General features: G+C 46.7%; 2 protein-coding genes across 2 annotated transcripts in view; both read right to left on the bottom strand.

The window, feature by feature from the left end:
- LOC134395667 (uncharacterized) overlaps positions 1–7,627 on the bottom strand; it is a 33,965-nt gene extending 26,338 nt beyond the window's left edge. The window contains exons 1-3 of the mRNA XM_063121830.1: positions 7,569–7,627; positions 5,438–6,350; positions 2,055–2,184 (exon numbers count right to left, since the gene is read on the bottom strand). Coding sequence (XP_062977900.1) covers positions 2,055–2,184; positions 5,438–6,214 — 907 coding nt within the window. The 5' untranslated portion in view covers positions 6,215–6,350; positions 7,569–7,627. The remainder of the gene's footprint in view (positions 1–2,054; positions 2,185–5,437; positions 6,351–7,568) is intronic.
- Positions 7,628–13,245: 5,618 nt separating this feature from the next.
- LOC134396253 (zinc finger protein 250-like) lies at positions 13,246–18,459 on the bottom strand. The gene is made up of 3 exons (XM_063122675.1): positions 18,392–18,459; positions 16,040–16,150; positions 13,246–14,008 (listed from the first exon to the last, which is right to left on the bottom strand). Exons 1-3 carry the CDS (start codon positions 18,456–18,458, stop codon positions 13,398–13,400), a joined length of 789 nt encoding a protein of 262 aa, XP_062978745.1. The 5' UTR covers position 18,459; the 3' UTR covers positions 13,246–13,397.
- Positions 18,460–25,219: the final 6,760 nt, after the last annotated feature.

Genomic DNA, 25,219 nt, shown 5'->3' with positions numbered 1-25,219 from the left:
CACTACGTTCAACATCTAAGGTCCTCCTCCGGGTGCCTACTCTGAGAGAGGCTCAGAGTGTCACAACAAGGGACAGGGCCTTTTCGGTGGTGGCCCCCAGACTGTGGAACGATCTCCCTGACGAGGCTTACCTGGCGCCAACGCTGCTATCTTTCCGGCGCCAGGTTAAGACTTTCCTCTTTGCCCAGGCATATGGCGGCACATCTTAATCACCCACATGTTTAGTTTTTTTTAACGGTTTTTAATGCTTTATGTGTGTATGTTCTGTGTTTTAGAATTTTAAATTTTATATGCTCATTTTTATCTTAATTTTAGAATTTCTGTAAACCGCCCAGAGAGCCCCGGCTATGGGAGCAGTATATAAGTGCAATAAATAAATAAATAAAACACATTCTCCCAGTGACCTAAGCAGCAGCAAGTGAATGCCAGGCCTCAGCTCCTGGAGATCTCACCCAGCTCCCCCTCTCCCTCCCTTCTGACATTTCGGCAGCACACATTTTCATGAGGACTAGCAACATTTCCTTTAATTAAAAAAAAAAGGATGGCAAAGGGCCTCTCATTGATGATTGGTATCAAAGGGTTTGGCAGAGATGCCCTTCTAGAAAAACTGACAGATAAAACGAGGAAAGTGCAAGGACAATTATGCGAAAATAAATTGGTGGGGGACCTGGAAGAAATTTATTGACTTTGTGAATAAAGAAGAAGACGGGAGGACACCCCTGTTACTTTACACAGACATTTGGAGTGGATAAGAAGATGACAATACTAGTGGGAGAGGAGTCCACCCAAGGCGGAAACTTGTAATTTGTATCTGAATTTATACGGAATGTATAGATAGATATATGTGTATATATAAATGATGAAACATTTGCCCTCTGTAACTAAAACTACTAAAAATAAAAATGAGGAAAAAAACAGGCTAGCAACATTTTCTTTAATTAAAACACACACACACACCAATACCCTCTTCCCCAAAGGATTTGACTTTCAGGTATTCTGAACAGAATTCTGCCATACTATTATTCCACATTCCACTAACTGTGTTATACCAGATCAAGGCATATTCCTTCTGTCCTTCCTTCCTTCCTTCCTTCTCTCATTCATTCATTCAAAAAATCAAGGCCGCCTTTAGTGGTAGAAACCTGTCAAAGCAATTCAAAAAATGTATAACAACATACTGGTTCCTCTCTATTAGACTCTGGTTAGGCCTCATCTAGAGTACTGCGTCCAGTTCTGGGCTCCACAATTCAAGAAGGACGCAGACAAGCTGGAGCGTGTTCAGAGGAGGGCAACCAGGATGATCAGGGGTCTGGAAACAAAGCCCTATGAAGAGAGACTGAAAGAACTGGGCCTGTTTAGCCTGGGGAAGAGAAGATTGAGGGGAGACATGATAGCACTCCTCAAATACTTAAAAGGTTGTCACAAAGGAGGGTCAGGATCTCTTCTCGATCCTCCCAGAGTGCAGGACACGGAATAACGGACTCAAGTTAAAGGAAGCCAGATTCCAGCTGGACATCAGGAAAAACTTCCTGACTGTTAGAGCAGTACAACAATGGAACCAGTTACCTAGGGAGGTGGTGGGCTCTTCTCCCACACTAGAGGCCTTCAAGAGGCAGCTGGACAACCATCCGTGAGGGATGCTTTAGGGTGGATTCCTGCATTGAGCAGGGCGTTGGACTCAATGGCCTGATAGGCCCCTCCCAACTCTACTATTCTATGATTCTATACAATAAAATACCATAAAAACTCCAATAAAAAACCAGATATACAGAGGCCAGTGGGAACAGGTGGGTCTTTAAAGGCTTCTTGAAGCCCTGTATTATTATTACTATTATTTATTTATTTTATTTATTTATATAGCACCATCAGTGTACATGGTGCTGTACAGAGTACTTCCTGCAAAGAAGGGGCCTTTTGAGTCCCTGATGGAATCTGACTCCAGAGGTGTGGAGCCACCACTGAAAAAGGCCCTGCCCCTCTGGCCAAGTGAGAAGGGCCTCGGTTGATGACCTTGGAGTATGGCCATGCTGGTGACCCATAAGCCTCATCCTTACCTGGCAAGATTGCGGCATCACCACCTTCCTCTTGCTTGATTTCTCTGATGTGCGTCCATTCGCCGGCGTCCATTGGAGCCTGCTCAGCCCCGGGGAAGCCATTCTCCTCTTCCTTGAACAGCCCCAGCACCTGAAACAGCAGCAAGGATCCCAATCAGACTTGGAGAGGAAGGGGAGAGGAGCACTTTATGGGGGACTCCGCAGCTCAGCGGCAGGTCGCCTGCTTCACAGGCAGAAGCTCTCAGGCTCAACCCCCGGCATCTCTGGTTCAAAGGATCAGGGGGCAAGCGATGGGAAGACCCCACTTATTGCAAACTTGGTGGTTCCAATGACTTCAACCTACATCACTCTCAGAGCAGCCCAGCGGGATCAGCTCAAAGGCCCAGGAAGCCAAAATCCTGTTTCCCACTGTAGCCACCAAGAGGCGTCAGAGCAGGACATGTTTAGCAGGGGTTTGTAATGTGAGTGGGGAGAGATGTGACAGAGGTGTACAAAATTAACATTTAAAGCCCTAAACGGCTTGGGGCCAGGCTATCTGAAGGAACGCCTCCTCCCATATGTACCTGCCCGGACCCTAAGGTCATCCTCAGGGGTCCTTTTCCGTGAGCCCCTGCCAAAGGAAGCGAGGCAGGTGGCTACCAGGAGCAGGGCCTTCTCTGCTGTGGCACCCCGGCTGTGGAATGAGCTCCCTAAGGAGGTTCGCCTGGCACCTACACTAAGGTCATCCTCAGGGGTCCTTCTCCATGAGCCCCTGCCAAAGGAAGTAAGGCAGGTGGCTACCAGGAGCAGGGCCTTCTCTGCTGTGGCACCCCAGCTGTGGAATGAGCTCCCTAAAGAGGTTCGCCTGGCACCTACACTAAGGTCATCCTCAGGGGTCCTTCTCCATGAGCCCCTGCCAAAGGAAGTGAGGCAGGTGGCTACCAGGAGCAGGGCCTTCTCTGCTGTGGCACCCCGGCTGTGGAATGAGCTCCCTAAGGAGGTTCGCTTGGCACCTACATTATATGCCTTTAGACACCAGGTGAAGACCTTTTTATTCTACCAGCATTTTAACAGTCTATAAATAATTTTAACTCGGTGTTTTAAATTCGTAATTTTGCATTGCTGCTGTTTTTATCTGGTTGAGCTTTTATATTGTATTTTACATTATGGTTTTATACTGTTGTTTTATACTTTGAATGTTTTAAATTTTTGTGAACCGCCCAGAGAGCTCCGGCTATTGGGCGGTATAGAAATGTAATTAATAAATAAAGAAATAAAATTATGCGTGGTGTTTAAAATGCGAATAGGGAGACACTTTTCTCCCTCTCTCATAATCCCATGGGGTGATGCCATGAAGCTGATGGGTGTGAGATTCAGGGCAGATCAAAGTCTGTGTGTTGTAGTGGCTAAAGTGTTGGACTGTGAGTCAGGAGATCCGGGTTCTATTCCCCCACTCGGCCACGGAAACCCACTGGGTGACTTTGGGCCAGTCACAAGACTCTCAGCCCAGCCTACCTCACAGGGTTGTTGTTGTGAGGATAAAATGAGGAGGAGGATTATGTATGCCGCCTTGGGTTCCTTGGAGGAAAAAGGGCAGGGTATAAATGCAATAAATAAATAAATAAATAAATAAATAATAAAGGAAGAACTTCTTCACACAGCGCGTAGTTAAATTATGGAATTCACTATCACAAGATGTAATGATGGCCACTAAATTGGAGGGCTTTAAAAGGGGGTTGGACGAATTCCTGGAGGAGAAGGCTATCAAGGGCTACTAGCCCTGATGGCTATGTGCTACATCCTCCAGGAATTTATCCAACCTCTTTTTAAAGCCATCCAAATTGGCTTTAAAATTGCTGAAATTCCTTTTTCTATGCAACTGTTAAGAATACAGGAGCCCTGTCCTCCTTTTCATATCGTCACCCTAGGATTGTGAAAGGCAGCCTTCATGATGGCTTTTCCTAAGGGACAGGTAGATTTTTTTTAAAAAAAAACCCAACAACCAACAACTCTTAATTTGTCACATTTTTTTTATTTCAGTCAGTCTGACAGAGAGCATCCGAAATGGACAGTTGCTCCCATTCCTCGTACCAATTCTTGCCGGATTGCTAAGATCATCCACAGAGGCTTTTCTCTCGGTGCCATTGCCCATAATGGTGTGATAGGTGGCTACAAATAAAAGGGCCTCCTCCGTACTGGCCCCCTGTCTATGAAATGCTCTTCCCAGGGAGATTCTCCTGGCTTCTTCACTGTAGAGGCGATAGGTTCAGGCCTTCTTTTTCCAGCAAGCATTTAATCTTTAATTCTGTTGTCCTGATTATTATAGAATCATAGAATAGCAGAGATGGAAGGGGCCTATAAGGCCATCGAGTCCAACCCCCTGCTCAATGCAGGAACCCACCCTAAAGCATCCCTGACAGATGGTTGTCCAGCTGCCTCTTGAAGGCCTCTAGTGTGGGAGAGCCCACCACCTCCCTAGGTAACTGGCTCCATTGTCGTACTGCTCTAACAGTCAGGAAGTTTTTCCTGATGTCCAGCTGGAATCTGGCTTCCTTTAACTTGAGCCCGTTATTCCGTGTCCTGCACTCTGGGAGGATTGAGAAGAGATCCTGGCCCTCCTCTGTGTGACAACCTTTCAAGTATTTGAGGAGTGCTCTCATGTCTCTCCTCGATCTTGTCTTCTCCAGGCTAAACATGCCCAGTTGTTTCAGTCTCTCTTCATAGGGCTTTGTTTCCAGACCCTTGATCATAGAATCATAGAATAGCAGAGTTGGAAGGGGCCTACAAGGCCATCGAGTCCAACCCCCTGCTCAATGCAGGAATCCACCCTAAAGCATCCCTGACAGATGCTTGTCCAGCTGCCTCTTGAATGCTTTTAGTGTGGGAGAGACCACAACCTCCCTAGGTAACTGGTTCCATTATCGTGTTGCTCTAACAGTCAGGAAATTTTTCCTGATGTCCAGCCAGAATCTGGCTTCCTTTAACTTGAGCCCGTTATTCTGTGTCCTGCACTCTGGGATGATCGAGAAGAGATCCTGGCCCTCCTCTGTGTGACTTTAACTGGACTTTAATATTTTTAGGGCGGAATCCTACACATGTTTTGACACACACAAAGAGTCCTACAACTCCCAGCATGTTGGGAGTTGTAGGACTTTTTTTTCTGTGGAAACATGATAGGCTTCCGCCCTTAATGTTTCAACATTCTGCTATTTTCATTGTGCCATTTATTGTGTTGGTTGTTGTTTTATTTATTGTTTTGGTTATTTTATTGTTTCCTGTGTGTGTTTTTCTTCAATAATTGTAAACTGCCGGTAGGGGCGGTACATAAATCTAATAAATAAATACATACAGATGGACACACCGCAGCAGGAGCGGCTCACCATCGACGGGCGCAAAGTACTCACCCCCCGTTCCTGTCTCAGCAGGAAACCCTCCGCCAGGGACACCGCCTGGGCGCATTTCTCAGGGCCGCGTTCCTTCACCCAGCTCTGCATCTCCGTGGGCAGGATGGCCAGGAACTGCTCCAGGATCACCAACTCCAGGATCTGGTCTTTGGTCTTCCTCTCTGGCCGCAGCCACCGCCAGCACAGCTTCCGGAGCATTCCACAGGCCTCACGGGGGCCCTCGGCGTCCTGGTAGCAGAAACGCCGGAAGCACTGGCGCTCCGCGTCTGAGGCGGAGGGGTCTGCACCGAGGATAACTTCCTCGTACCCTTCCTCGTCTGGGACTTCCTCCTTCACTTTTCCGCTGTCTTCAGCCAATGTGGTGTCCTCGGGCTCTTGGGCTTCCTTGGCGAAGCTACGCTGGAGTCTGGAAACGTTCTCTTTTCTTTTCTGTTGATGGGCCTCAGAGAAGACAGTCCACGTATCCCCACTCAGTGGGGTTGGTTCCAGGTTTCCACCTTTCCGGCGTGGGGACTCCACCGTCTTCAGGAAATGCTGCCACTGAGTTTCCCATCGCTGTTGCAGAACTCCGTCTGTTTCCTCTTTAACATGTCCTGGAGTGATCCCTTCCCAGAATTCCTTAATACACCCAGCGGGGAAAACAGGACAGCCTCCTCCTGCTACACCTTTCCTTCGTTCCGGGCCTGTTGGGTCTGGATCCGGCCCCTTCATACCCTGCTCTTGCACAGCCCCCAAGCAGAGGCCTAGTGGTGACGCAGCAGTGCGCCCTGCCGCCATTTTCCTTCTCAGGACAGACCAAAGGCAGATGTTACACAGTCTCTCAAAGCCACGGACTGTTTCATCACACCACTACCGAGGGCTGGTGCTTCCGGATGTTTCTTTGGCCAACATTTCAAGCAACAGAGGTGTCTCCCTGCATCGTCAAGAAACAGAGAGAATGTAAGAGATCAGAGGGAGGCTAAAAAGGCCACGATGAAAACACAGGTAGACACATTTATTCATTCATTCATTCATTCATTCTATTTATATCCCGCCTTTCTTCCTTCTTAACGAACCCAGAGAGACTTACATAATCTTCCTCCTCACAAAAACAACTCTGTGAGGTAGACTGGGCTGAGCATCTGTGATCAGCCCAAAGTCACCCAGTGGGTTTCCATGACCGAGTGGGGACTAGAACTGGGATCTCCCGACTCCCAGTCCAACACTCTAGCCACTCCACCACGCCACTTGTGGAATGCCCTCCCCTTGGAGGCCTGACTGGCGCCGGCGTTGGCCTATGTAGAGTAAACCATGGAAATTAATGGCCTGGTTCAGACCACACGCTAAACCATGCTGCTTAAACCACATGCATTCCCTGAACCATTTTGTGTTTTAAGCGGCATGGTTTAGCGTATTGCATGAACCACGCCAATGAGGCTTAAATTAGTCCAGATTTACTTGTCCCATTGTCTTCACTAGGTCTACTCTACCTAGGGCTAAGATCGGGTGTTACATAGAATCATAGAATAGCAGAGCTGGAAGGGGCCGACAAGGCCGTCGAGTCCACCCCCCTGCTCAGTGCAGGAATCCACCCTAAAGCATCCCTGACAGATGCTTGTCCAGCTGCCTCTTGAATGCTTTTAGTGTGGGAGAGGCCACAACCTCCCTAGGTAACTGGTTCCATTGTCGTACTGCTCTAACAGTCAGGAAGTTTTTCCTGATGTCCAGCTTACCTTAGAGTTCTGACTGAACACCCACCCACACCCCACACACCCCCAAAGCGGACTCCCAGCCCCACTGAAATCGAGGCCACCCATCTCCACTGCTAAGAGGTTCCCCTGTTGTAACTGGGACCGAATTAGGAAGGCTTTGTGCATTGCAAAGCAGGGACCTTCCTCACCCGCTCGCCCCTGGCCTGCTAGCAGGCGGCTTTCTCCTCGGCGTGCGGATGGAAGTGGCGGGGGGGGAGCCCAGCTCTGCTGACACGTAACGTGTGGATGCAGCCCCTACGGGCTCCCTGTTGGATCTGGGGCAGCCGCCACCTAGCCCGCCCTCCTTGCCAGAACCCCGCCCCCTTGCAGCCAGGCAGGCCTGGTCGCCCCCCGGGGCCCGGCCCGGCCCTGCCCTCACCTGGCTCCCGCCCTGCACTCACCTGGCTGGGCACTAAGCTGGCGCGTGTGAAATTCAAAGGCAACTTTCCCACGAGAGGCGGGGCAGGAAGTGACGTTGGAGCCAGCTCCTACCTCCCACCACCACGCCCCCCCCACTCCAAAAGGCCTCTCTAGTCATCTGGACTCGGACTCGTTCAGTTTAACTCCTTGGAGGGAGGACAGGCCACACACACATACACACACCCATGCAGAGGAGGGTGTATTGTTTTGACCGCTAGTGGCCAGATAGGAAGTCAAAACAAGGTTCTTTTTAGATCCCGGAGACAATAACCAGACCAGGGAGTAAGGTCATGAGTGATTTATTATTTCTCTAACAACTAGCAAACAACTCTAACAAATAGAAACCAAATGAACAGTTACAAGATGGGGGATACTTGGCTCAGCAATACTACAAACGAGAAGGATCTTGGAGTTGTTGTAGATCGCAAGCTGAATATGAGCCAACAGTGCGATATGGCTGCAAGAAAGGCCAATGCTATATTGGGCTGCATTAATAGAAGTAGAGCTTCCAAATCACGTGAGGCACTGGTTCCTCTCTATTCGGCCCTGGTTAGGCCTCATCTAGAGTATTGCGTCCAGTTCTGGGCTCCACAATTCAAGAAGGACGCAGACAAGCTGGAGCGTGTTCAGAGGAGGGCAACCAGGATGATCAGGGGTCTGGAAACAAAGCCCTATGAAGAGAGACTGAAAGAACTTGGCATGTTTAGCCTGGAGAAGAGAAGATTGAGGGGAGACATGATAGCACTCTTCAAAGACTTAAAAGGTTGTCACACAGAGGAGGGCCAGGATCTCTTCTCGATCCTCCCACAGTGCAGGACACGGAATAACGGGCTCAAGTTAAAGGAAGCCAGATTCCAGTTGGATATCAGGAAAAAACTTCCTGACTGTTAGAGCAGTATGACGATGGAGCCAGTCACCTAGGGAGGTTGTGGTCTCTCCCACACTAGAGGCCTTCAAGAGGCAGCTGGACAACCATCTGTCAGGGATGCTTTAGGGTGGATTCCTGCAGTGAGCAGGGGGTTGGACTCGATGGCCTTATAGGCCCCTTCCAACTCTACTATTGTATGATTTTATGAAAAGGGGGTTGAATAAATTTCTGGAGAAGGCTGTCGATGACTACTAGTCCTGATGGCTGTGTGCTACCTCCAGTATCAGAGGAGTGCATCTATATATACCTGTTACTGGGGAACATGGGCATGAGGGTGCTGTTGCACCCATGTCCTGCTTGAGGGTCCCTGGCCAATGGCTGGTTGGCCCCTGTGTGAACAGAGTGCAGGACTAGACAGACCCTTCGTCTGATCCAGCAGGGCTCTTCTGATGTTCTTATGAGTGTGGCACACACAGTTAGAGAATTATTGTAGGAGGTTGTATTATTATTATTATTTATTTATATAGCGCCATCAATGTACATGGTGCTGTACAGAGTACAGAGTAAAACAGTAAAACATGACATGGAACAGGGAGATTTGGGGTTCAAGTTCCCACACACACACACACACACACACACACACACACACACACCCCTTGGCAACAAAGCTCTCTTAGAGTAACAGACAGGGAAGTAAATGAATGTGATGGTTTTCATTTTTTTAAAAGAAAAACAAGGTTTTAAATGTTGGATGTTCTTTCACAGTGGTCTCTCGGGGATTCTCACAAAAAGCCCTATGAGGCAGGTCAGTGGTTCCTTGCTTTCCCCCCCAAACCTCCTTCATAATGTCAGAAACAGAGGGTTCCCCCAATGAAAGAGGTGGGTCATAGTTTCAAGAGAAACTCAATCTGTCATTTCTTGATGCAGTGGTAAATGTTAAAGTACTCTTCACGTAACCACATCCCCCAGTGTGGTCCTGTGCTGTTCACTGTTTTGCACGATATTGTACTTACGTTTTAAAATGTTTGTATTGTATTTTATATTTTTAACTATTCTACGGCATTTCAGTTTTTTTAAACTATTTGCAATCCACCCAGAGAATATTAGTTATCGAGTGGATTAGAAATGTAATAAATAAATAAATGTACACACACACACACCCTTCTTTTCTATTATGATAGAACTAGTTCATTCCCCACAGTTCACAGAGAAAAAAAACAAACGGAAAGTTTAACTGAACTAAAGGTGTACGGAGACTTTTAAATGTTGTTTTGTTAAATTTAACAGCTTAGAGACATCTTTTCGGAGCAATGACTAAACTTTGACCGGGTTACTTTTAACTGTAGGTGTCTCTTAATCCCTTCATGATTTGTTTACAGAAAAGTACAATGGTATGCCGTTTGTTACTGGCATATTATTGCATTTTGGCCTGCCCCTGTGTTTATAAAGACGTGCAGAGACTTTTGTGTGTGTTCACATTTCATTTTGCTCCAATTTGCAATTAGTTATGTTTGTTTAATTATACTATGATATAAAAATAAAACTTTATGGTACATTGTAATACAAGATAGCTTAATTTCTTTATTTTAAAGCTTTATGGACATAAATAAAGTCCTGACTTTGAATTCTACTGAAAACCCTTGTTATTCGTGGAATCTGCTTGTCAAGAGCTTTCCGGTGAAGTACATTTCATGGCGAATCAGTCAACAGGAAGGCAGACAGAAAGGGATGACCCACTAACTCCCGACTGAATTAAATATATAAGATTTTCTATTTCTGCTATCTATCTATAAGTTTATTTTATATAAAAGTAAATAAATAAGATATGTATATATATATATATATATATATATATATATATATATATATATATTATAATACCATTTCAAAACACATCCAAAATAAAACAAACCAACAGTAAAAATAAGGGACATGATTGCATTGAGAGTGAATACCATTGAACTCAGTGGCTCAGTTCAGACAAAACGTTTCTCAACTATGGTTTTAGAACTCCATGGTGGAGTTTTTACACCCCTGTTGAGAAATGTGTTGTCTGGCAGGAAAATTCCACTCCATAATGGAGGTTTTTTTTTAGAAAACAGTCCATGTTTTTGTGAACCGTCCAGAGAGCTCCGGCTATTGGGCGGTATAGAAATTAAATAAATAAATAAATAAGTAAAATGCTGAATATCCACGCTGTGCAGAGGAGAGTTCCTGCACAACCATTGTGTGGAGGGCGCTGTGGAGTTGTCCATTGTATTGAGTTGACTTTTCCCATTGGCTACAGAGTTCCCTGGCTAGAATGGCAAAAGGAGCAAGTGCCACTCTAAGGAGAACCACCGGGGTTGGTTTTTTTGCAGCAATGGCTGATGGGATACCATTGGGAGGACTGAGAGGATGGAGGAACTGTCAAACATCACTTTGGGTTTTACTCAACTCCACGGTAGCCCCCAGTCACGCAACAGTGGAATTAGAACACGTTGTGTGGGGAGCACCCTGTAAAAACTCAACCGTTGAGTGGCGTTTTCACACTGCGTTGACTAACGTGTTGTCTGAACTGAACCAGAGGCCTTCAAGAGGCAGCTGGACAAGCATCTGTCAGGGACGCTTTAGGGTGGATTCCTGCATTGAGCAGGGAGTTGGACTCGATGGCTTTGTAGGCCCCTTCCAACTCTGCTATTCTATGATTCTATGATTTGGTTCAACTTCAAAAACACATTGAGCTGCTGTAAAAAAGAAAAGAAAAAAAAGAACAGATCTCCAGCCAGCTGAAATGCCACCTTTACCTTTTAATGTGAAATGCGAACAATCTTACATGGACATTGTTTACCATTTGAACTGCTGGGGTGGGGGGAGGAGAAAACCCACCAAAGGGGGGAAATTATCCAGTTCCAGCTTGCTTGTTTCCCTCATTTTCTGAGACTTCTCCTTTTGCTGAATCCCTCCCAGGCGGTCCTAAAACTTGAAAGCGTTGTTATCACTTCATTGACTTGCTGGAGCAAGTCAATTGCTCCTTGTCTGGGGAGGCACCCTGGAGACGGGCTGGTGGGCATTTCCAGCCTGTTTCAAAATGGGGCAAAACAAATAAAATCATGGAGGCTGGATCTATTGATGGCTCTTCAGCCTCCATGGTTCGGGTGCAGAGGACTGTCTTCAGGGCGGTGGGTTGGTGAAGGCTGACCTTACACGGGGAGGCACCTTGAGCTTTCTATGGTACAATAAGAGTGATAACACTCAACCACAAAGGTACTAAGAAAGTTTTATAGACGAATAGTTCAAAAGATATCACTAATGTACAAAAGGCAGGCATATAGATAACATTTACAAGGTGTTCATCAAACATTCACAATGAAGCCTACAATAAGTTGGCATCCATTAAACATTCGTGACAAGAATCAATAATCTCATAATATATGCATCTAATAAATAATTTCATAAAGCGTCTAATAAACAGTGAGCCTCGTGTGGCGCAGAGTGGTAAAGCAGCAGTTTCTGCAGCTGAAACTCTCCCCACGGCCTGAGTTCGATCCCAGCGGAAGCTGGTTTCAGGCAGCCGGCTCAGGTCGACTCAGCCTTCCATCCTCCCGAGGTCGGTAAAATGAGTACCCAGCTAGCTGGCGGAAAGCTAATAACGGCCGGGGAAGGCAACGGCAAACCACCCCGCTATAAGGCCTGCCAAGAAAACATCAGCGAAAGCTGGTGTCCCTCCAAGAGTCAGTAATGACTCAGTGCTTGCACGAGAGGTTCCTTTCCTTTCCTTTCCTTTCCTAATAAACAGTAGTCCGGTACAAGTCATGTTTCGAGAATTCTTCATCAGTAGAACGCAACTGGTTCACAAAAGGAGCCGCGGCTATACATTTAGAGTGGAACCCTCCAAGGTTTATCACCATATCATTTTCACGTATTCAAGCCGTCAGGTAATGCTCTCAATTCCTACTGACGAAGAATTCTCGTAACAGGACTTGTACCGGACTACTGTTTATTAGACACTTTATGAAATTATTTATTAGACACATATATTATGAGATTATTGATTCTTGTCACGAATGTTTAATGGATGCCAACTTATTGTAGGCTTCATTATGAATGTTTGATGAACACCTTGTAAATGTTATCTATATGCCTGTCTTTTGTACATTAGTGATATCTTTTGAACTATTCGTCTATAAATATTTCTTAGTACCTTTGTGGTTGAGTGTTATCACTCTTATTGTACCATTGTTATTTTCAACCACAGCCTTCTATTTTATTTTACCTTGAGCTTTCTGGCAGCCAGGCTTGCTGGGCCCGCCCCCTCCCTCTCCCCCAAATTCTGGCAACCAATAAGAGGCTGCTCTCTGCACGGGAACACCTCCGGAGTGGCTCTGAGCAAGGACAGAGCCGGGCTGACCTCGCTCTGGCTGAAAAAGTCAGGGTAAATCCCAGACTTTTCAGGCGCGCATCTCTGCCTTTTTGCCCCGGGGTGGCTTCAAATCTATGGCTGCATCTTATAAATGCTGCAGCATGGATTCGGAGCACCTCGGGGCAAAGACAATGTCAAGGCAGCCCCCAGGAGTCTTGGGATCATCAACATGTCCATGGGCACAAATTCGCTCATGGAAAGGCTCCCTGCCCCGCCTCCCCACCTTTTATTTTATTTTTCAATTAAAAAAAAACCATTGGCAGACAGCAACGCAAAATGTCAGCCTCTAACGCCTTCTTTATTTCTAAAAACGCCTCCGGCTTCACGTCTCGGCCTCAACCATCGGCGGCCTTCTGCAAAATTAGCGTCGGAGCAGGCAAAGGCTGGGTGCAAAAAGAGTGGCCTTAGAAGCTCAGATCCCGCTTCTGCCGTTTGGCGAATGGGCGAAACGCGTGGCAGCCATTTTGCAAGAGCGCCCACGACATTCTCAGTTTCCGTGCCGCAAGCCGACGGTTGATTCACAGCGACCTTCCGCAAGGGTCACCTGCTGAGCTTGGGACAGAGGCAGTCGTTCCGGGGACCGTGGATCCTGTGGTGCTTCGTGAGGCTCGCTCGCTCGTCGAAGGTCTTCCCGCACACGCAGCAAGGCAGCGGCCCGTCTGTCGCGTGGCTCCTCTCGTGGGCTGCCAGGCTGGAGCGGTGGCCGAAGGTCCGCCCGCACTTGGCGCACCCGTACGGCCTCTCGCCCGTGTGGACCCTCTCGTGGTTCTCGGCATGGACCCGCTGGGTGAAGGTCCTCCCGCAGTAGGAGCACCGGAAGGGCTTCTCGCCCGTGTGGATCCGCCCGTGCGTCGCCAGGATGGACCGCGTGCTGTAGCTTTTCCGGCAGACCGAACACTGGTAGAGTTTCGCCACCGGGGCGGGCCTTTCGCGCGGGATGAGGTAGGATTTCCACCGGAAGGTCTTCCCGAAACCGAACCAGACCTCTTCTCTTTCCCCCATCAAGCGGCTCCCCCGGGACCCCCCGTTCTGCTCCGCTCTTCCCAGGGACCGTCCACGGGCAGGGTATCCCGGCTGACCTTCTGCCTTCACAAAAACCTTTTGATTGTTGGCAGAAGAGAAGGAAAGACAGCCAAGGCTCAACACTTCTCCTGTAGGAGGGAGGGAAGGAGGGAGGGAGGACGGACGGACAGGCACACATTACTTATAATCCTAGGAAAGTTACTTATCAGCTTGCATCATCATCGTCATCATCATCATAGCGAACACACTTAGAATACTGTGTACAGTTCTGGTCACCACATCTAAAAAGGACATTATAGAGCTGGAAAAAGTGCAGAAAAGGGCAACTAAAATGATGAAGGGGCTGGAGCATCTCCCCTACGAGGGAAGGTTACATCAACTGGGATTGTTTAGCTTGGAGAAGAGAAGGAGACATGATAGAGATGTACATAATTATGCATAGTATGGAGAATATGGATAGGGAGACATTTTTCTGCCTCTCAAAAAATACTAGAACCTGGGATCATCCCATGAAACTGATGGGTGGGAGATCCAGGATAGATAAAAAGAAGGACTTCTTCTCCAAGCGCAGAGTTAAATTATGGAACTCACTACCACAAGATGCAGTGATGGCCACCAATCTGGATGGCTTTAAAAGGGGGTTGGATAAATTCCTGGAGGCGAAGGCTCTCCATGGCTACTAGCCCTGATGGTTGGGTGCTAACTCCAGTATTCGAGGCAGTAAGCCTGTGTGTACCAGTTGCTGGGGAACATGGGTGGGAGGGTGCTGTCCTGCTTGTTCATCCCTGGCCGATGGCTGGTTGGGCACTGTGCGGACAGAGCGCTGGACTAGACGGACCCTTGGTCTGATCCAGCAGGGCTCTTCTGATGTTCTTATGTATTATTATTATTATTATTATTATTATTAATAATAATAATAATAATAATAATTCTTACTCGCTTCTCCGTCTGGATCGAGGCAGGGAACAGCAAGTATAAAATACATAAAACTGAATTAAAAACATAGTATACATTATTAAAACATCCTAAAAACATCCTAAAATTCCACTGGATAGGCCTGCTGCAAGAGATCAGTCTGTATCGCTTTCTTAAATGCTAAAAGACTGTTAAGTTGACAGGCCATTTCTTTATGCAAGAATTTTGAGGCTCTAACAAATCCCCACCACAGGAGGAGGATCATCAATTCCGCGTAGGACAATGTGGGATATAAATGCAACAAATAATGGAATCAAAATTTTAATTTGTTTTCAGTGTATTTACAATTACGTTCACATCTCGATGTCTTTCCTCATAGGGGCCCAAGGCGGTGTACACAATCCTCCGCTTCTCTCTTTTATCCTCACAACCCTACGAGGTAGGTTAGACTGAAGGACAGTGACTGGCCCAAAGTCACTCAGAGGAGATTTATAGCCCAGTGGGGACTATCATAGAATCATAGAATCATAGAATAGCAGAGTTGGAAGGGGCCTACAAGGCCATTGAGTCCAACCCCCTGCTCAATGCAGGAATCCACCCTAAAGCATGTGGAATGGCCTGCCGGAGGAGATTCGTCAACTTAACAGCCATTCAGCATTTAAGAAAGCTATAAAGACTGATTTCTTCCGGCAGGCCTATCCAGTGGAATTTTAGGATGCTTTTAGGATGTTTTTTAGGATGTTTTAACAATGTATACTACCGTATTTCTTCGATTGTAAGACGCACACTAATTTCGGTACCACCAACAGAAAAAAAAAAAAACTAAGACAGACCCGCGATTCCAAGACGCACCCCATTTTTAGAGATGTTTATATGGGGGGAAAAGTGCATCTTAGAATTGAAGAAATACAGTGTGTTTTTAATCAGTATTTTATGTATTTTATACTTACTGTTGTGCCCTGCCTCAATCAAAATGGAGAGGCGGGTAAGAAATAAATTAATTATTATCATCATCATCATCATCATGGGTGTCCTGAGTCCCCAACCCAATCCCTAACCGCTTACACCAGGCTGAATGGCGCCACAAAAATACAAGAGGCTCGGGGGCCGCGTGGAGGGAGGCTGAGAATTGTATGCGGCCTGTGGATTTCAGGTTGCCCATCCCTGCTCTAAACCAGATGCCTCTCGCTACGTCTGGATTCGCCCCAGCCGTGTCCTTTCAAATAACTGCAACGGGGACGCACGTGAAGAAGACACGGTCTCCTGAGGTCGTCTCGCTAAAGTCTCGGTCGCTTCCGAGGAAGGCTCTTGCGGCTGAATCGGCTCCTCCTTGATCTTGGTCTTCATTGCGTCACCTTGAGGGACACGTAGGGAGAAAATAAAATAAATAAATAACCAGGAAGCAGAATTAATGACGTTTCCCCAGGTCCCCAGAAGGGAAGGAAACCACTTGCAGAAACCACTTGCAGAAAGTGAAACGTTTCCTTTTCACATGAAGCCATTTGTTTAAGAGATTTTTAACCTGTCTTTCAGGGTGCACTACTAGAGTGACCCTATGGAAAGGAGGGCAGGGCTCCCTTGTCTTTAACCGTTGAATAGAAAAGGGGATTTCAGCAGGTGTCATTTGTATGCCTACAGCACCTGGTGAAATTCCCTCTTCATCACAACCATTAACGCTGCAGGAGCCCTGCCCTCTTCTCAGAGTTTACCCAAAAGGCAGTGGAGGAGGAGGAGGAACAAATTCTGAGCTGATGTTTTGGACACAAGCAACCTGCAGTTTTGTTTGCCGGAATCAGCAAACTACCAGGAGGAGGGTCTTCTCTGCTGTGGCACCCCGGCTGTGGAATGACCTCCCGAAGGAGGTTCGCCTGGCAATTACACTAAGGTTGTCCTCAGGGGGCCTTCTCCGGAGCCCCTGCCAAAGGAAGTAAGGCAGGTGTGGCTACCAGGAGCAGGACCTTCTCTGCTGTGGCACCCCAGCTGTGGAATGAGCTCCCTAAGGAGGTTCACTTGGCACCTACATTATATGCTTTTAGACGCCAGGTGAAGACCTTTTTATTCTCCCAACATTTTAACAATCTATAAATTTTAAATAACATGGTTTTAAATTTGTAATTTTGCATTACTGCTGTTTTTATCTGGTTGAGCTTTTATATTGTATTTTATAGTATGGTTTTATACTGTTGTTTTATACTTCGAATGTTTTAATTTTTGTGAACCGCCCAGAGAGCTCCGGCTATTGGGCGGTATAGAAATGTAATATAAATAAATAAATAAATCACGTTTGACCTTCCGGCTCCCTACTTCTCCTTCCATTAAGATTAGACACACAACCCAACCGTATAAAAGGAAATGGAGAAATAAACAGTATGGGAATGCAAGCCACTAGCCAGTGTGGCGTAGCGGCTAAAGTGTTGGACTGGGAGTTGGGAGATCCAGGTTCTAGTCCCCCAACTCAGCCACAGAAACCCACTGGGTGACTTTCGACATGTCACCGACTCTCAGCCCAACCTACCTCACAGGGTTGTTGTTGTGAGGATAAAATGGAGAGGAGGAGGAGGAGGTACGTTGCCTTGGGTTCGTTGGAGGGGGAAAAGGCGGGATATAAATGCAATAATAATAATAATAATAATAATGATGATGCTATAAAATTTGCCTTCTGTCAAGCAGACGTTCAATGGAGCAATCTGCCCGCTGCCCTCCAGCTCGGGTTCTGTGCTAGTCACGGAGGAAGGAGAGCTCCCATGAAAACGCAGTGGCCTGGCAAAGGAGGAATTTATTTTATTCATTTATTTATTATGTATTATTTCCGAGGGACACAGCAATCCACCCCTTTTCAGCTGGCATGAAACTCCTGCTCGCCTCTGGCGACTAGGTGAGTTGCAAAATGCAAGTCTGCTTTTATATCCTCCTCGCCAAGCAAGTGTCCACACATACACACACACACACACACACACACACACACACACACACACACAAAAACTGCATGATCCCCCCCACTCCCCCCAAAATAATCGTGGAACGTTGGCTTGGATCTAGTCTAAGTTAGTCTTAAAGTGGATTGCACAACTTCGTCATCACTAAGCTAGGGTGACCCTATGAAAAGGAGGACCGGGCTCCTGTATCTTTAACAGTTGTATTGAAAAGGGAATTTCAGCAGGTGTCATTTGTATATATGGAGAACCTGGTGAAAATTCCTCTTCATCACCACAGTTAAAGCTGCAGGTGCCCTGTCCTCTTTTAAATCTGGTCACTCTAGTATAGCTCCTGCAGCTTTAACTGTTGTGATGAAGAGGGAATTTCACCAGGCTCTCCATATATACAAATGACACCTGCTGAAAATCCCTTTTCTATGCAACTGTTACAGATACAGGAGCCCTGTCCTCCTTTTCATAGGGTCACCCTAACTAAGCTGAAGTCCTAACACTTTCAGTGGGATTAAAGGATGATGAATACAGGCGGCAATCCTGTACCCACTTATGTGAGAGTAAGACTCATTGAACGTAATGGAACATACTTCCGAGGAGATACTTCTAGGAGTGCGCTGTTAGTCTGGAGCCTATCTCATTATCCACACGACGCAACTACGCTATTACCTGCAAATTGCTCCGTTTTCTTGGTCTCCTGAAAATCTGGATCAACAATGACAACGTTCAAGCCCATGCTAAGGCCAACCTGGGGGGTTGCAGCCTCTTCTTTGGATGGGAAGGGGAAGACAAACTCCTGGACTGGAAGAAGGAAGAAGCAAACTTCTGATATTTCTGAGTACAAACTTCAGCGTTCATAGAAACATAGAATAGTAGAGCTGGAAGGGGCCTACAAGGCCATCGAGTCCAACCCCCTGCTCAATGCAGGAATCCACCCGAAAGCATCCCTGACAGATGGCTGTCCAGCTGCCTCTTGAAAGCCTCTAGTGTGGGAGAAAGAGCCCACAACCTCCCTAAGTAACTGGTTCCATTGTCGTACTGCTCTAACAGTCAGGAGGTTTTTCCTGGTGTCCAGCCGGAAACTGGCTTCCTGTAACGAGCCCATTATTCCGTGTCCTGCACTCTGGGAGGATCGAGAAGAGATCCTGGCCCTCTTCTGTGTGACAACCTTTTAAGTATTTGAAGCGTGCTCTCATGTCTCCCCTCAGCCTTCTCTTCTCCAGGCTAAACATGCCCAGTTCTTTCAGTCTCTCTTCATAGGGCTTTGTTTCCAGACCCCTGATCATCCTGTTTGCCCTCCTCTGAACACGCTCCAGCTTGTCTACGTCCTTCTTGAATTGTGGAGCCCAGAACTGGACGCAATACTCTAGATGAGGCCTAACCAGGGCTGAATAGAGAGGAACCAGGACCTCACGTGATTTGGAAGCTCTACTTCTATTAATGCAGCCCAAAATAGCATTGGCCTTTCTTGCAGCCATATCGCACTGTTGGCTCATATTCAGCTTGTGATCTACAACAACTCCAAGATCCTTCTCGTTTGTAGTATTGCTGAGCCAAGTATCCCACCCTGCTCTTGTGGAGTGTCTGAGACTTGTGCTTCTTGAGAGTGTTTGGTGAGTGAGGAGTGAGAAGAGATAGGATTTTAAGGCACTTAGGATTCTTGTTTTAAATATAAAAATAAGCAGGTTTGATGTAAATTTAAATACCAAAGACCCATTCAATTTCAATACACTTTACTTTGTGTTCTGTTACCACAATCCACGTGTCAGCTCGGATTTATTACTTGCTATTTTACACAGTGTAAAAACATCTACCGATACACCTGCAGTTCAGTACCTCAGCAACAGAACCTATTTTTCAAAACCCTTTACCTTGTTCCCTCACCTATAGGGGAAAGGCTGTGTTGTTTTTACCCTTTCCTCAGGCTTTTCAAGCGGTGGCGCTTAGCTTGAGAAGGGTGTGCTAGGCATGGCCTTCTGTGTGAGATCGGTGTCGTCGCAGGGTCCTTACCTAGAGAGGCCACGTTGACGTAATTCTCCACCATGACTTCTTTGTAGAGAGCCTTCTGGGCAGGATCCAGCATGGACCATTCCTCCTTGCTGAAATGAACAGCCACCTCCTCGAAGGTCATCAAAACCTGAAAGACAACGTTACAGGTTGGTGGGTTCCTCCCCACCCCACCCCCGGGGCTGTTAAAATATATGCACATAACCAAAACTCTGAATTCTGCATAGAATTCTCCCCAAAGACTGGGTTTAATTCTCTTCTTTAATTGTACTATATATTAGTCAAGAGTTGGAGCTGGACTGTTGCCTGCATTTCATGTAATCTAACCCCAGCATTTTAGCTTCTTAGTTTTTCACCATTCTAAGTCTGTTACCACGTTTTAAATCTTTGCCCGACTGCTAGGCTGTAGTTTGGTTTTTTACTTCTAGTTTATGCTGGGCCTGTTCAGAAGACCCCTTAAACCCTGCTGGTTAAGGCTTTTGGCTAATGAGCTGTGTTCAGAAAACACCTTAAAACACGGCTTTAACAACAGTGAACAAAACAAAAAGCCTTATGCACTATGGTTAAAGCCGTGGTTTAAGGTGTCTCTGAACGTGGCCTGGCTTTCTGGCTTAACCACCATGGTTCAAGCCATGGTTTAAGGTGTCTTCTGAACACGGCCTGGCTTTCTGGCTTAACCACCATGGTTAAAGCCATGGTTTAAGGTGTCTTCTGAACATGGCTTGGCTTTCTGGCTTAACCACCATGGTTCAAGCCATGGTTTAAGGGGTCTTCTGAACATGGCTTGGCTTTCTGGCTTAACCACAATGGTTCAAGCCATGGTTTAAGGTGTCTTCTGAACACGGCCTGGCTTTCTGGCTTAACCACCATGGTTAAAGCCATGGTTTAAGGTGTCTTCTGAACTTGGCTTGGCTTTCTGGCTTAACCACAATGGTTCAAGCCATGGTTTAAGGTGTCTTCTGAACACGGCCTGGCTTTCTGGCTTAACCACCATGGTTCAAGCCATGGTTTAAGGTGTCTTCTGAACTTGGCTTGGCTTTCTGGCTTAACCACAATGGTTCAAGCCATGGTTTAAGGTGTCTTCTGAACACGGCCTGGCTTTCTGGCTTAACCACCATGGTTCAAGCCATGGTTTAAGGTGTCTTCTGAACACGGCCTGGCTTTCTGGCTTAACCACCATGGTTCAAGCCATGGTTTAAGGTGTCTTCTGAACTTGGCTTGGCTTTCTGGCTTAACCACAATGGTTCAAGCCATGGTTTAAGGTGTCTTCTGAACACGGCCTGGCTTTCTGGCTTAACCACCATGGTTAAAGCCATGGTTTAAGGTGTTTTCTGAACATGGCTTGGCTTTCTGGCTTAACCACCATGGTTCAAGCCATGGTTTAAGGTGTCTTCTGAACATGGCTTGGCTTTCTGGCTTAACCACAATGGTTCAAGCCATGGTTTAAGGTGTCTTCTGAACACGGCCTGGCTTTCTGGCTTAACCACCATGTTTCAAGCCATGGTTTAAGGTGTCTTCTAAACACGGCCTGGCTTTCTGGCTTAACCACCATGGTTAAAGCCATGGTTTAAGGTGTCTTCTGAACATGGCTTGGCTTTCTGGCTTAACCACCATGGTTAAAGCCATGGTTTAAGGTGTCTTCTGAACATGGCTTGGCTTTCTGGCTTAACCACAATGGTTCAAGCCATGGTTTAAGGTGTCTTCTGAACGAGCCCACCTTAAACCCTGCTGGTTAAGGCTTTTGGCTAAGCAGCAGGGTTTAAGGTGTCTTGTGCGATGCATTTTCCTAAGCCCTGCTCACTCACTAACCCCAGTCGGACCATCTGCAGCAGGGTTAGCGGCTCTAACCATGGCTTAAAGTGTTGCGTGCAACAGCACGGCTTGCGGTTTGTGCTAACCCCAGAGCACCGCAGTTTCACTAACCACAGAGCCTGAAGTGTCATCTGAATAGGCCCACTGAATAGGGTGACCATATGAAAAGGAGGATAGGGCTCCTGTATCTTTAACAGTTGCATAGAAAAGGGAATTTCAGCAGGTGTCCTTTGTACATATGGAGAACCTGGTGAGATTCCCTCTTCATCACAACAGTTAAAGCTGCAGGAGCTATACTAGAGTGACCAGATTTAAAAGAGGGCAGGGCACCTGCAGCTTTAACTGTTGTGATGAAGAGGGAATTTCCCCAGCTTCCCCACATATACAAATGACACCTGCTGAAATTCCCTTTTCTATGCAACTGTTAAAGATAGAATCATAGAATCATAGAATAGCAGAGTTGGAAGGAGCGTACAAGGCCATTGAGTCCAACCCCCTGCTCAATACAGGAGCCCTGTCCTCCTTTTCATATTGTCACCCTACCACTGAAGTTTTAACCTGTTAAGTTGTACCACATTATATTTTAGGGTGTTAATTGCTGAGAATCACCTGGTGAAATTTCCTCTTCATCACAACAGTTAAAGCTGCAGGAGCCCTGCCCTCTTTTAAATCTGGTCACTCTAGTATAGCTCCTGCAGCTTTCACTGTAGTGATGAAGACGGGATTTCACCAGGTTCTCCATATATACAAATGACACCTGCTGAAATGCCCTTTTCTATGCAACTGTTAAAGATACAGGAGCCCTGTCCTCCTTTTCATAGGGTCGCCCTAATTAAGGCCCACCCAAAACAAAGGAAAACTGGCTGGTTGCCGCCTTGCCCAAACTCAGATGACCCCCCCTGACCTACCTGAGCTGGATCTACAGCCGCTGTTGCAGCACCTGCGTGAAGAGCAGGTGATCCAGCCGGCGCCAGGGACGCCATCCCTTTGAAGGCGAAGGTAGGAAAGGGCTGCTCTTCCCTGGGCTACTAAAGAGAAGGGAGAGGCAGGAGAAGAAAGAGGTCAGTCTTTAGCTACAAAACCCAATAGGGGTGGCAAAAGAGGTCAGCCTAAAAAGAGGGCTGCAAAAAGTGCAGGATCCCAGGAGGAGCCCCCCCACCCCCCAACAAGCCTTGTTTGGCGACCCCCAGAATCTGCCACCGATGAAAAGGGGGGATCTATGGGGTGGGGGGAACACTCTAGGAACAGGCTCTATAATTCCTGTCATAGAAATCTCACTCCTAGAGTGTCCTAGGAAGCCTGGCTTGAAGATTACGGCCAGCAACTAGAAAGCTCTGGAGTTGCTCTAGGAAGGAGGGGGGCTATGGCAGAAACCACAGAGCCTCTTCCTAGAGCGTTTTTTCCTCCCCATAGATTGGTCTTAGGGTGACCATATGGAAAGAAGGACAGGGCTCCTGTATCTTTAACAGTTGCATAGAAAAGGGAATTTCAGCAGGTGTCATTTATATACATGGAGAGCCTGGTGAAATTCCCTCTTCTCAATCCTCCCAGAGTGCAGGACACGGAATAACGGGCTCAAGTTAAAGGAAACCAGATTCCAGCTGGACATCAGGAAAAACTTCCTGACTGTTAGAGCAGGACGACAATGGAATCAGTTACCTAGGGAGGTTGTGGGCTCTCCCACACTAGAGGCCTTCAAGAGGGACTACCATCTGTCAGGGATGCTTTAGGGTGGATTCCTGCATTGAGCAGGGGGTTGGACTCGATGGCCTTGTAGGCCCCTTCCAACTCTGCTATTCTATGATTCTATGAACCTACCTCACAGGGTTATGAGGATAAAATGATGAGGATGATTATGTAAGATGGTCCATCTTTCTCTGTCCAGCTGGGTTCAGACGTAACGCTAACCCACAGTGGGTCATATTCAGGAGCATCCCACAATGGGTTAGCATGTCATGGGGGGAAGTTACACACACACGATTGGTAAAGTATCCACCCCAGGTACCCGCTCTCTGCTTACCACGTCAACTGTCAGGAGCGGCATGAATAAATCTGGATGGTTCGTTGAAAAAACCGGTGACCATGGAGACAGCTACCTAGAGCGTCTGGAACTTTGGACAATGCTCAAGTGCGCATGACCAAACTCTATGGTCACATAGCGGCTAAATTCCTCCGGCGGCAGCTGCCAGAGTCCATGTCACCGCAGCAGGAGGACAACGGGGAACCATGCTGCCCTATGTAAAGCATTGTATAAATTGTTTTGCATTTTGTATGTTAAAAAAGTTATATATGTTTGATTATTTTATTTATTTATTTATTATTGCATTTATATCCTGCCTTTTTTCCTGCAAGGAACCCAAGGCGGCGTACATAACCCTCCTCCTCTCCATTTTATCCTCACAACAACAACACTGTGAGGTGGGTTGGGCCGAGAGCCTGTGACTGGCCCAAAGTCACCCAGTGGGTTTCCATGGCTGAGTGGGGACTAGAACCCGGCTCCCAGTCCAACACTTTAGCCACTACACCACAATGTCGTATCTGTGCTTTGTCATTTTTATGAATTCTTATGAACTGCTCAAAGAGGTTTGGCTATTGAGCAGAATAGAAATGTAATAAATTATTATTATCGTTGTTTAGGGTGACCATATGAAAAGGAGGACAGGGCTCCTGTATCTTTAACAGTTGTATTGAAAAGGAAATTTCAGCAGGTGTCATTTGTATATATGGGGAACCTGGTGAAATTCCCTCTTCATCACAACAGTTAAAGCTGCAGGTGCCCTGCCCTCTTTTAAATCTGGTCACTCTAGCATAGCTCCTGCAGCTTTAACCATTGTGATGAAGAGGGAATTTGACCAGGTTCTCCATATATACAAATGACACCTGCTGAAATGCCCTTTTCTATGCAACTGTTAAAGATACAGGAGCCCTGTCCTCCTTTTCATATGGTCACCCTATCGTTGTTGTCATTGTCTCTCTTTTCTCATACATGGCGGTTTTTCTAGACGGACATAACAGGCATTCAGCAATTTCTGGATTCAGGAATTTCCTTACAATTGAGCATGTTTTAAGTACGACTGCTTTCTGGATGTTGGTGTGGATGTATTTTGGTAGGCCCAGCTTTTGAAGGTTTTCTGTATAGTTTTTGATGTGATGCCAGTGATTGATGTGACTAACAGAATAATAGTAACTCTTTCCTGAAGCCATAGTTTGTTATTTATTATTAATTTTGTTGTTGTTGTTATTTCTGCACTGGGCAGAGCTGCACCTTTTGAATACCTGCCAGCTGTTAAAGGCACAGGCACAAAAGAAAAGAAGCAAGAAACAGAAGGGGCAATCATGTCTAATAATCACATTTTATCCTAAACATACTTATTTATTTATTATCCCCCCCTCATAGGGTTAAACATAAGAAGTCTTTGTTCCTAGACAGGCCTCCAGAAGGGAGTGGGAAGGATGTGAGAGTGGCTTCCGGCATTGAATTGTAGCCATTGGTCGGAGTGAGAGAAGCCAAGTGCTGATGACTGACTGTTTCCAGGAGGAGATTTGGTGAGTGTAGAAGTGCATGTAGATGCTTGGGTGGGATCAGGAAGGGACTGAGAAGGGGTTAATGGGTAGGGTGACCCTCTGGAAAGGAGGACAGGGCTCCTGTATCCTTAACAGTAGGGTGACCCTATGGAA

Source organism: Elgaria multicarinata, chromosome 3, assembly GCF_023053635.1.
Source record: "Elgaria multicarinata webbii isolate HBS135686 ecotype San Diego chromosome 3, rElgMul1.1.pri, whole genome shotgun sequence".
NCBI lineage: Eukaryota > Metazoa > Chordata > Lepidosauria > Squamata > Anguidae > Elgaria > Elgaria multicarinata.
Note: the sequence above shows the minus strand (reverse complement) of the source record. Positions and strands in the feature narration are given on the sequence as shown.

Bases quoted from the DNA above. Each gene is read 5' to 3' on its own strand.
- LOC134396253 (XM_063122675.1), bottom strand. From the start codon at position 18,458: ATGGGCTTGAACGTTGTCATTGTTGATCCAGATTTTCAGGAGACCAAG. The intron at 16,151-18,391 runs GTAATAGCGTAG...GTGTCCCTCAAG, and splicing joins GAAAACGGAGCAATTTGCAG to GTGACGCAATGAAGACCAAG. The intron at 14,009-16,039 runs GTGCGTCCCCGT...TCCCTCCTACAG, and splicing joins GGAGACCGTGTCTTCTTCAC to GAGAAGTGTTGAGCCTTGGC.